The sequence below is a fragment of the Anabas testudineus genome, chromosome 17, assembly GCF_900324465.2.
Source record: "Anabas testudineus chromosome 17, fAnaTes1.2, whole genome shotgun sequence".
Classification (NCBI taxonomy): domain Eukaryota; kingdom Metazoa; phylum Chordata; class Actinopteri; order Anabantiformes; family Anabantidae; genus Anabas; species Anabas testudineus.
This window is the reverse complement of record NC_046626.1, coordinates 10,653,894-10,666,935: the sequence shown is the minus strand read 5'-3', so window position 1 is coordinate 10,666,935 and position 13,042 is coordinate 10,653,894. Positions and strand designations below refer to the sequence as shown.

Here is a 13,042-nt window from a genome sequence, read left to right as displayed (position 1 = left end):
GAAACTTAAACATGTTTAAACCTAAGCCAAACTAGCCTAAATGGGATAAATCCTCACACTTTGTAATTTACAGTCTGTGCGTGTTGGCCTCTGGAATTGATCTGGAGAGCAATCCCCACCATCAGAAATCAAATCTGTCCTTCATGTCTCGCCCCAGTACCTACAGTACAGGTTCACATTCTAATTTACACACACTCATACTCACACTGTACTCTACTGTACCTTGTTAGACCTTACCCTCCTCATGTTAATGGCTTTCTGCCATGTATACAGTTAATCCGGTTTCCCAGTTGGTTGTTTTGTGTTTTTCCTCCATAATTCTCTTCTGGACGAGGTGTTGATGTCTTTCACAAAGTCCACAATGTCACAAGGCCTATTGAGAAAGTCAAAAACAAGTAAAATCAGTCACACACCCACACAAACACACACACACACACACACACACACACACAATTAAACACTAAGCCCATGTGCACCAGCTTTGTTCTTGGTTTTATTGAGCACTTTTAGTAACAGAACAGCACAGCTCAACAACAAAGCTCTTTCACTGACTTTTTTAGAATTCACTTTTACCTTTATCTTGGTGGAATAATCACTTCAGAAATATTGAACTAACAAATCAGTGTCTGACATTCATACATCAAGTCTTGGAACAGAATAAGGGTTTAAATGCCAGACTAATACTGTATTCAAACACAGAAACTCATATTTAACACTCTACTGAGAAACACTACTATTTTTTTCTGGTTGCTGCTATAAAAAAAACCCAACAACTTATAATTCAAGATAATTCATACAGAGAAGTCAAACATTTTGTTGATGCGCTGTTTATATTAATTTCTAGCCCTCAGGAATAAAGAAAGTAGTGGTTCTTTATAATACATATGGGACTTTTTCTGCTGTCTTCCACAGTTGTCCAATATCTTGGTCATTTATCAGTACTAATTCATCACTGTCCATCATTCACACGTCTGAATGAATGACTTCCTGTCGCCATTAGTCCGACAATGCATAAAGATGTGCATACGGCACACCCTCTTTGGGTCCACCTAAACACAAATGCAATCATAGAAAACGGGTGCATACGTTTGCCAGTTTCATAGCTCAGGGCGTATTGACTAAGGCTGGCTGATAAAGGTCAGTGCTGTCCTGATTTGGACAGGTGGCACGGGGGCCGCAGTTCACAAAAACAAACACAGCTTCCGTGTGTTAGTGCGTGTCTGTTTCTCTGGAAAGGGAGACAGCTTTCTAAGGTTGTATAGAGGTCATGTGGATGTAAATATGACAGGAATATAGATGCTCGGGGCCTGGTTACCTTTGAACAGTATCTCAGGTGTACTGCATGCCAGAGAATCGGGTCAAACTCTCCTCATTTATGCTACATGTAGCAGGATACTTGTGTTTATATTTGTACACTATAATAAAACACATTTCCATGCACATCATTCATCCATTGAGTTTTTCTGGTCATGCCTGGGCCTGGTGTCAACAGAATTGTTGTTTCTTTATTTTTTTTGTATGTATAAAAGCACACCCATCCTGAGCCATGAATGGAGCTGTCTCCTCTGGGCAGGACAGATGCATAGTCGCTCTAGACAGCATTTATTATCCAGCCTTTTTTTTATTTTTTTTTTATTCCCTCTTGCCTATTGTCAGCCTTGGAAATAATAGTTTGGCCGTCTCTTAGTATGCAATGAGAAATGGCTGCTTTGCACAACACACATATTGCAGGACTGTGCCATGAACAATTTGAGTGACAAGATGCACTCCTGAGTGCTTTCTCACTTTGTTTTGCTCTCACTTCCCCACTTCTCTGTCTCTCCCTTTCTCACACTCTGTTTCCCTGCTCCGGTCACTTTTTCTCTCCCACGCTTCACACATAATTTGTGCTTTCTCTTTTGATACAGAGCATTTTATCATTACTTCCCATTAGGCATAATAGCGGCAGGGGTGATGAACAGCGGATATGCCAGTACAGCTGGAAGAACATCTCGCTGGTGAATGCATAATTGTATTGACTGTGTGATAGCTGATGTCGCCGCCATCTCAGAGTGCAGTGCTGCTCCCGATGACCTCACCATCACAGTGTCGCTCACACCACCCTTCCCCTCTTCTGTTCTGCTTCACCTATCAACCTCTTGTCCTGTCATCACTGATGAAGGCTACAGCCTGAGGGTAGGCTCCAAGCTCACTATTGGATTTCAGAAAGCCATACTTAACTTTTCCGTCTCCTTTCCTTTCTTGTCATCCACTTCCAAATCCACTCCACCCCTAACCTCTGGCCTCCAACTGTGTATGGCAGCCTATTTGCCACATGTGAAAGTGTCAGCGTCAGCATTACAGGCTGCAGATGCCCACTACTCAGGTTATAGGTTGGAAATATGCGACCACACTTCTGTGTGGTTATGGTGTTGGGGATGGAAGGGCCTCCCATGCTTACACTCTCCGAGATCATTGGAGTGAAGAGTAGGCAGTGTTCAGCTGCACGAGTCTGTCATGGGAGCTTCTCTTTGCCAGAATATTTTGGTGTAAACATTGTGTTATGTACGCTCAATTAGGAATCAAATTAGGGAATGGTAAACAGTGAAGGGACCTTTGTTTTCCAGTTGTTTTATCATTCTCCACTGCTACGTTCAGATGTGCATAATTACTCATCCCCCTTCATAGGCATTTACAGCCTCTACACTCATTAGCGGGGCATCAACCCTCATCCAAGGGGCTGAGTGTTTTAAGTTACATGGGCATTTGAGGCATTTGTTAGAAGAATTTTAACATTTAACTAACTGAAGTGAGGGAAGTGTTTTTGAGATCTAGTCTTTTCAAGCATGCTGGGATGGAGGTTAGGTTGGTACCATTGTATTAAAATGTTTTTGTCTTGTCAGATCAGGTTGGAGTAGGTTGAAGAATAGAATACGATCATTTTAATTCTTGACCACTAGTGAGAAAACAAATGTCCTGCAAACTGGTTATGGTGCTTGGCACTTGAAAAAATGAAGTCCAGCGGATGTTACGTCCTTCTGAGAGTCTCCCTGCAACAAAAGCACACAGGCTTTATACCAGCTCCATTGACTCGCAATGTGTGTTTGACATTTCAGTGACAGACTTATATATACCAGCAGGTAGATTTTTTCCCTGCTATGCAACAATCACTTGACTATTTAGAGTTTGGATTGCAAAATACACCCATACTAGGCTAAGTATGAATTTTACCTTCAAACTGAAAAAAACATATATTTTCCTAATTAGTTCATAGCACTAGATAAAGCATGCAGTTTGAATAAATAATTAAAAAACGAAATTCATGGGTCAGAACTTGTCAAATCCTTCAAAATCCATGTTAATCTAACACCTAGAAATATCTTTTATGATGTTGCTGCATGAAAGTGTTTTTTCTATTCAGTATTACAGACGTATTACTTTAATGCCAAATAAATGTAAGAGTAAGAACGCCACATGTAAAAGCAACAGAAGCAAAGCACACTATGAGCTATCAAGAAGCTGATGGCTGCCTTTGATCACAAATGACATTACACAATTCTCATCTTGTGAAGAGATTTAGTTTTCACACCATTTGCTGCACATTTGATTATTTTGCATGTATTGTAATGACTGACAGAGATTAGCATAACTAATCTAAAGCATATGTGCTGTAACACTCAAGTGACAGAATGAAAAAAAGTACATTCATACCTAGGTTCACATTCACTTTTATTTACAATTACTAGGTAATAAGGCCATTTTTTTGTGCGGTTAATTCTTCCCCAGCATTTAGATTTATTGTTTCTAATCTGCTGCTCATCCTGTTAAGCTGTCCTCATGTCAGACCTATGTGAGCTGGGGGAAGAAACAGGTTGAAAGGCTGTAAATGTGATAGACATTTGTTGAGCAAAGCGACAGCAAATGTGCAAAAAGAGCAAGAGTGGGCATCTTTGGCTAACTGCTATAGATTAATTGATCTAGCCATGAAGTTAATGAGCTAGATCCTTTTTAAAAGAGACAAGTGCTGAGACAGAGGAAGCTAATGGTCTCACAATCTGGAATGGTACGAAAAAGAAAGCTATTTAACTTGGAACATATACTCCAGTCATTGTGTGAGAGAATCACATGCTAATTGACAGGGCCTGCAAGAGCCAACTTTATTATCTCGTCCTTATCATCCCTCTTTGCACGTTGTGATCCACAGGCGACGCAAGAGCTGATAGAAAATCTGAATACATTGACTCATTGATTTCGACCATAACGCTTGCGAATGTCATGACACAATCAAACTGATGTGACTTCGCTTTGTGTCATCTGTGTAAAGGTTTGATTAAATCCATACCGCAATCATATTGCATTCTAACACTATGAACAATAAAACATAATGTAATTCTCCAGATTTCATCCCTCATCAACTCTCCATCTGTGTCGTTCTTGCCCCTCCGTGTTTTTCTCTGTTTCAGTGGGCACTGACCCTGGTCAGGCCGCCGTTCGGTTCTGATTACAGTGTAGATTGTGGTGCAAGCACATGTTACTGCCTGCTGAGCGGCGATATGTTTCGGACGGAGGTTTTCTTTTCTACCTTGCCAGCCAGGGCTAGATTGGCACCGTGGAGTTTCCTGGAATACCAATGCCTCCTCGTCTTCTCTATCTCTCTCCCCCGCTCCTCTCTGATGACTCCTCTATCTGTAAGATATGCCCAGTGCCTTGGCACATCGTTGCATCTTCCTGGAAATAAAATTGACCTGAGCAAATGTGCCAGGCGCGATACACAGTGGCCAACTGCCAACGCAACACTCGGTGATGACGAGTCTGTGTGGAGCTAAGAGATTATATAGCTCTCCTGATTTTGTATCATGCTCATATTGTGCACACGCGCACACATGGCTACATACACATGCAGACACACAACTCATGCATGCACTTTCAGTAAGCCAGATTTCCCAGTCGGCTGGTCTGTCATTGGCCGGCTGTTCAAAGGGAGAGTGTGGGCCAAAAAAATACTGGCTGTGAGGTTACCATGGTAACAGCCTGCCCAGGGGCGTGGACTGTCTGCTAAATTGTTTGCTGGTTTGTTAAGGCTCATGCATGCACACACACACACACACACGCGCACGCCTGCGCATGCACGCACCTTCATTTTAACAGAATGCGCCTTTCTGTAGTCACTGTGCAGCAGACACCTGCTCTGTTCATCAGCGTTAGTGGTCAGACTGTTGGATTTTACACCCGCGAGTGAAGCAAATGGACTCTTCTGGAGAAATCGCACACAGGCTTGTTTAGGTCCTTCAGCCGGACACTGTCTCACGTTGTACACGTTTTACTGTACCCAGTGCCCTCTGTTGAATCCATACAGGCATGGGTTTCATTATAACGAGTAAACTATTCTTATTTACAGAGTGATGGGACCAAAAATCACTTTGATAGTTTGGTAAAATGAGAAGAAGCAGATTTATCAGATTTTCTCTTCCCTAATGTATTCTTCATAGAGACTGCCTCTGTCTTCTAATATGCACCTTTACAGCTTTATAGCACCTTGTAGAGTTTCAAAGCAACCCTAATTGGGGGCTATCTCAGCTTTCTCAAGGGGGTTTAAGTATTGTTCACTTGGGTTTCTGCAGCGTCAGACATTACATTCGCTAGTTGAGTGGACAGGTATGTCAGGATGAGCAGTGTCTGGTGAAGAGGAGTAAGGCAGCGGAAAGTTGTATGTTTGTGTCAGTGAGTTTGTGCGTGTGCGGGCTGTGGTGGCTGTAGGTGTGTGTTTTAGCTCGGAAGAGATGGCCTGACAAGACCAGAATGGACAGATGATTAATGATCAGGGGGAGTGTTCTGTGGGATGAACTCTTCAGCGCCGCAGCTCTTAACAAAAGCAGATGAGGTATGCTCCGAGTGCTGCGCCCTTTCAACCGTCCCTGTATTCTTGAGGAGGCCTCTCTGCTTTTCCTCAAATTCCCTCTTTCTGTGAGATTAGAAGGTGATGACAGCAAGTAGTGGAGACTTACACTGACCAGACTCGCCAGGCGATGTCACCACCGTGAACCCTGGATGCCTTCAAGTAAATAGGAAAAGGCCACACACTTGTGTGAAGTTACATTCATTGGAGTCCCAGATCTTAAACTGAAATATTTTAGTTCCTGTTGACCTGCTTTGGCAGTTTATGAAAAAAATATGCAAAATTGTTCTAGAATCAGTTTCTATGAATGAATAAATCATATCCCTAAAAGGCAGTTCACCCTGAGTTTTAATATCCTGCAGGCATTTTCAGATGATTCTGACAAGTCTTTGTTTCAAGCCATGCCTCTGTCTCAAATAATTGTATTGTGTTTTTCGATGACCTTGTAAAGAAATGGAACACCTGGGTTGGAAAAGCAGCTCATTACGTGGATTGCGACTGGAAAATGAACAATGATAGAAGAGCGAGACTGAATATCAATAGGATCGCAGCACTGATTGCCTTTTTGTTTTAAGATGTTGCCTGTCCTGCTGCTTTTTGTGTCCCCTCTGTCAAGCAAACATGTACATTTTGTCACTCCATTGATATTCTCGGATTTATCGCATAAACAGATTTATGGAGACATCCACTTGGTGTGTGTGTGTGTGTGTGTGTAGCCTCCTGCAGCTTGAGTGGGAGAGAGTTGTTTTTCTGAATGACTGAGAAACAAAATAGTGAAACGGGGGTCAACCGGGGTCTTGACCCAATCACAAGTCTGTCGGCAGAAGGGTTTGTGGGTGGGTGGGTGCATCAATGACTCTAAAGCCTTTAAAGACTGCGATCCATCTCGTTTGATGGATGAGGGCTGGGGTTAACAATTGTTCGCAAAGGTCACTGATGTTAACTCACAACTTGTGTCCTTGTATGGGTCATGCCAAATCTCTGCACAGTGTTTTAAAACCCAACAGCATTGCGATTTCAACTCGAAAAAAACAACAACTCTATATTAGAAGTGCTTAATTTGCTGAACCTGTTTATCATAGGTTGAGAAGTTTCATATTCCAAGGCTGTTTTACAAAAAAGAAAATATCTTAACCTGAGTTGTAACTTTGATGTGCTAATATTAGTCCTTACAGTAAATAGTGAAGCGCTGGAGAGATTTGGAAGCGATATATATCTCATATTACAGAAAGGAACTCTTGCCTTTAAATCTCAGATTTATCATAGGAGCTTGAGTACTTTTCCACATCACCTGCTGCATATGTTTGATTGCATTTCCCACAATTTGCTGCCAAGCCATTTATAGTGATTTAAAACCTCATACATACTTCACAGTGATGCCAAAGGGAAAGTCAGCGGATGACTTAGTGTACTGTAGCTTTGATTGGGTTTGAGTAGAAAAGCCATTTCTAAGCCTTTCTTGGTCATAATCCTTCGTGCAACTCATAACTGTACATTTCCATTTTATCTCATGCACACCTGCTGATGCTTGCCTGACAAGCTAATATAATTTGTATTTCACTGCCTCCGTACTTTGGATTCTTATGGGATATATACATTTTGCAACTGCACATTCTGAGCACATGCACTGCATGTGCCAGTTTGCTTCCATGTATGATGTATTGCCTGCAGTAAATAGTATGCACTCAGCAAGCACGCTGCTTAGTCTAACCTTTGAGCTCTGACTCCCAGCTCTGCACGAGCCATCTTCGAAGCCTTTAGTGCTAATCTTCTTCTGTAGCACTCGTCCTGGCCGATCACTGCATCACCGATGTGTGTACAGGAAATCAAAGTTTTCCCAGAAGAAGATGGAATTTGGAAATGTGTCTTAAGTTAAATTGAAAATGAACACCTACTGTATTGAGAAAATGACTGACAGTGAAGAGATCATCACTTTATCTCTACCGGTCATCTCTACTCATCACTGTGAGACTGTGATGAGTAGCGAGCAGTGATCCACAGCTGCCATAACTCTGTCAACTCACTGTAGAGTGAGCCAGAGACAGAAGGAGAGGAAGACAGTCAACCTTAACAAGGATTCGAACCTGTCAGTCAAGACAAGAAAACAACAGGAGAAGGAAAGGTGGGAGTACAGAAAGAGCAATTCATTACCAGTGGGACAGACAAAAAAAAAGGAAAAGATGTGAGGGCAAAGAAGAAGTGAGAAGGATAGGAGGAGAGAACAATGCTCAGAGAATCCTGTAGAGACCACTTGAAAGGGAGGAATGTTTCGTTTCTGCATGTAGCCAGTTCAGCTGTGGGTTATTCTCCCACTGGGGAGACTAATTGCTTGTTGATCTAATGGTCTATCCCCCCCTGTCCCTGAAAACCAACACATGTGATGAGTGATGAGTCTGTGTGCTTTTTTTTTTCTGCAGGACAGGAACTCCTGGCCTCCTCCAATCTAAATATTCACAAATCAGGAGAAAAGATTTTGGGCTCAGTTCCAGCTTTGATGAAGCATAACACCATTCACCACCGGTTGCCCTTAGAATGAGACCTCTGAGGTTTCTCTCTCTCTCTCGCTCTCTCTGTCTTTCTCTCTTTGCCCATATCCAGTTCCTTCCTCTCTTTTGCTCTGTGGGGTAGATCACTGGGCAGCTAATTAATGAATTTAATGCTGGGAATCATGCACACATTATGTGGCAATTAGAGAAAGAGCCTGAGACTTAAGGTAGGAGTTATAATGGAGATGGACATTCGTCCTAGGCTGGATGCATGGTATTTTCCTCATGCATGCATGGCTGCATGGTTGTTTTTGACTGGCTGTCACAGATCATCGCAGCATCGGCATTAACTTATCTCAGGTTGTGTACATACAGAACATGTGTGAGTCAAGTGGCAGAAAATGTGGGTGCGCCAGCTCATTTAATGGGGTCAGCAGCAGTTACACGGGTTGTTCTATAAATCAGTTCAGTATTCTGGAAGTGAAGAAGCATTGATACCAATATGGAAGTGTTTCTCAGGGTTATGGTGTGTATGTTTATTTGAGTGAATATAAGAGTGTGTAAATATGCATTCATCTGCTCCCACGTTTGCCTTGAGGCGGTTTTTGCACCACAGCTATCTCAGATGGCTGATTCAGCATAGCCTCCCCTGCTTTTCTCTTCACTTTTGCCCATTTATGAGTGTCCAGGCCAGCTACTGTCTGTGTGTAAACACACAACCCGAGGGCAGAAACTAGTGCACTCATATTCTGCTCACACCCCATCAAACACACATTCAACAATTTATGGTGATCCTTTTTCACAGGAGTCAGGGCGATGGATTTGAAGCTTGTTTGCGTGTGTGTGTGCGTGTGTGTGACTGTGAGAGAGAGAGAGAGCAAGAGCGATGGCCACGTGCATTTTATATAGCAAAGATGATGACACATAAGTTCTTGTCCCCTCTCCTGCGGAAAATGAATTTTTGATCTGTGTTTTATCGTCTTGTAATCTCTGATATCTTTGGAAGTTATTGCTTTATAAAATGCCTCTGCAGCTGGTTTGTGCTTCCCCATATGGCCAGGGAGGATTTTTAAGAGTCTCAATGTTCTTGTATTAGAAAGAGCTTGATCTTTTTCACACATGAAATCTGTGTATTACAAGTCAAGAGAGGTTAAAAAGTCCCACACACTACAAAGGGGCCTCGCACTCCCCTACAGAAATGTTATTACCTTGGCCATACTCTCTGACAAAGTCCGTAGAACTCTTTTATATTCTTCCATACATCCATCTATAGTTTCGAGACAGCTATGGAGCATAGCAATGCGTTTTGCTCCGGGGGATATCCTTGTGCATTGCAGCTGTGATGTGCCTCACAGTGTTGTTTTATAAGCTGTTTGTGGTTGTTGTGGTCTGCTGTGTGTTTCTGTGTGATAGTCTGGCTGTGTGTGGACAGTGTTGTGTGACTAGACAGAAGGTCAGTCAGTTAGCTTCTGGTGTGTCTGTCAGTCACGCCAAAGGAGGTGGGAGAGCCGCTACTGTTGTGTGTGTGTTTGAGAGTGTGTGAATGACGGATTCTTTTTCTCCTTCACCTGGTTTATTTCTTTCTTTTTTTGTTTTTGTTTTTGTCTTTATCCTTCACTAACAACCCATGAGAGGTGCTGCTGGAATTGTATGAATGGAAGATGGGAAAAATCAAACCTTTCAATGCACATTTTTAAATGAAGGATATATTTTTGTTGATACAAAGGTCTAAAGGTTTTTTTCGCACATAGCCAGCGTGCTATGATATGCAGTACTGATTTCTTTTGCTTTTATTATCTGGAATATACGACCAGCGGTTCATCTTTTTTTTGGTGCAGATAATGTCTGGCAATGTCCACATAACCTGTGTGAAACCTTTTGTTCTTGATATCTATCTCGGCTGCAATAATACCATTTTATCAGAGTAATTGAACGATACCATGTGCTACTGTCACAGTTTAGTCTGTGTAAAAAGAAACAGAACTTTAATTTGAAAGTATCTAACATGCTGTTTTTCACAGTCAGGCCTTTACTATACTTTATTCTGGGACATAGATAGATCTGTAGAAACTGTAAGATGCCTCTCCCATTAAATGGATCTCCCCTCCCCCTCTGGACTGCAGCAGCACCAGAGTTTCCTGCACCATCAGTAAACCTGCTAAAATATTAGACATTTATCATGGTTATTATAGTCGGTAAATCCTTCCACACAGTGCAGAAACTCTTCAAGTCTTTGTATTCTTTTGGGATATTAGGGTAAATGGATTAGGTTATTGCTACACTTACACGCTGCAATATCAGCCGTACGAATCTTTGTCCTCCTCCACAGTCTTTAAAATTTAGGACCAACTCCACAAAGTGCTGTCAAAGGCAAAATGATGTCTAATGTCTTTATGTTGCTTATGCACCACTGACGCACACGTATGTGCTGTTGGGAATAATACAGTCAGCAGTCTTCTAATTTAAAAACACAATGGAAACAAACTAACCAACCATTTTGGTGGATTATTATGAACTGATTAAACAAGTGTATTAAATGATCAGCATACACATTTAGAATGTGTTTATTACAGCAACTGGATGTGAAAATAAGACAGAACCCAGAGAAATCACTGCTTTCCTTGGCTGAACAGCTGCTCAGACAATTTGCCCTGACTGACATCCTCCATCATCGATTTAACATGCTGAAATGGCAAAATGTGTTCAGATAAGAGCAGACAAGTGTCAGTGGTGACCACTCCCAACAATGCAAAAACCTCCAGTGATTTGCCACAACCAACTGCATGTGATGGTAATTAGCACGAAGGAGCAAAAAGACAAAACATAGCAGATAGATACCCAGAATTAGAATATAATCAGTTAGAACTTAGACTGGTCTTATATTGCTTTTTAATCAACATTATAGCTGATATGTTATCTAGTGATGTTTTTTTTTTTTTTTCCCTTGCAGCGTGTCCACCGGGTACCTTCAAGTCCACCCAGGGCCCAGGTCTGTGTCTACAGTGTCCTCCTAACAGCCGCTCGACAGCTGAGGCCGCCACCATCTGTGTGTGTCGCAACGGCTACTACCGTGGGGATACTGATCAGCCGGATGAACCCTGCACCAGTGAGTATATGTTATTCATGAGATTATATATACACACATTAATGCTGTCACACACTTACAGTGCATTATTGTAGGACAAGCACAAGTATGTATAATAGGTATATTCATTTGTGCGCTATATCTGTATTGCATCTATTTTAGCAAATGTATAAACATAACATCAATGAATAGACTGGCCATGCATTTGAGTCGCTATATTTTTAAAAAGGCAGTTTATTAGCATTGAAATAACCCTGTATCTATAGTCGTCTACTCATTCTGGTCATAATAATCACATTCCAGGGTATCTGTCATTGACGTCTCCATCACTGTGCCAATGAGCTTTGTCGCTGTTACCCCTCTGTTATCTCCCTCTCTCCGTCTCTCCTTCTCGCTGTTCCTTTCTGCTATTATCCCCTGAAGTCCTAATTACTCAGGCAGATGCTGCGAAGCTTTAACACCGTCCTGCCGTTTTTCACTGGAGATCCAATAAGGTCTCTCACAGCATCATAGTTATCTTAATATGATGTACAAGCAGTATGCTAAACCTTCCTGCCATCCCTGCTGACGCCCAGTTACACACAAGGGGAGCATTGTTAGAACCCAAAAAGTGTGTTTAACTCTTTTCCCTTGCTGCCACCAGGGAGCATTTGGTGGTAACTTATTCCTCATATAGACCTGGTCAATTGGCTTCAGGATCGGGCTAATGACCACACTTAAAGAACACTAATGCAGCATGTCTGTCTTTCTGTCCCACTGACTGGTTGAACACTTTTGGGAGTTCTCCGAGGACGACACCAGACTTTCACCTTCAGTTTCCTCCATCCTCCCATGGGATACTACATAGCTCTCTGGTGAATTGCTGAATGCTTCATCAAGTATAGCATCTGCCTCTATCTTGAGGCTTTAAATATTTCCCCAAACAATTTCTACAACAGCTCCCCGGTGGGACTTTTGAGCAGATCCCTCCAGTGTTCAGTCTCCAAATGAAGCCTATGCTGTTTTCAATCATGTGACTTCCTTTCTAATCTAATCCTTTCTGCTCTGTCCATTTTACTCCTTCTCACCGTAACATTTATCCTATCTATATCTGTACATTTATGCAAAGCTGTATTTAATTTTCTTGTTAAAATATTTTAGGTGTTACATAATGACTAGCACAAACAAAAAAATGAAATCAATAAAATACATCCCAATATAGCACATTAACAGTTACAAACATCATCCTTCATTACAAGACACTCACAATTCTTAAAAAATGCCTTTTATTTTCCATGCATACATTCAAAACGTTCTACTAAGGATGTTGTTTCTGATCGTTACTGTTACCATTTAACACTCAAACTGACTTCAGTTTATCTTTTGCAATTTTTCGCAATAGCACATTCAAAGCTTTGTCTGAAGACTGAACCATAGCAGCTAAGCTTGTTGCTCAGGCTGCCCTAGATCTCAGCAGGGGAGGCAGTGAGATCATCCTAGTAAGAATCTCTTTAATACTGTGGGTCCTGATAAGAGCACTGCTAGAGTAGCTTAAATCAGGCCAATCTGTAGCAGCAGAAGCTGTAGCTTTCATGCTGGCATCAGAGGCACCGGTCC

At 41.8% G+C, this 13,042-nt stretch overlaps 1 protein-coding gene across 3 annotated transcripts in view; it reads left to right on the top strand.

The window, feature by feature from the left end:
* LOC113171390 (ephrin type-B receptor 1-B) overlaps nt 1-13,042 on the top strand; it is a 133,651-nt gene that overhangs the window by 67,180 nt on the left and 53,429 nt on the right. For all 3 annotated transcript variants that reach the window (XR_003299701.1, XM_026373718.1, XM_026373717.1), the window contains exon 4: nt 11,312-11,467. Coding sequence is in view for 2 of the 3 variants with exons in the window: in XM_026373718.1 (XP_026229503.1) it covers nt 11,312-11,467 (156 nt within the window). In the remaining variant the exon portion in view is untranslated. The remainder of the gene's footprint in view (nt 1-11,311; nt 11,468-13,042) is intronic.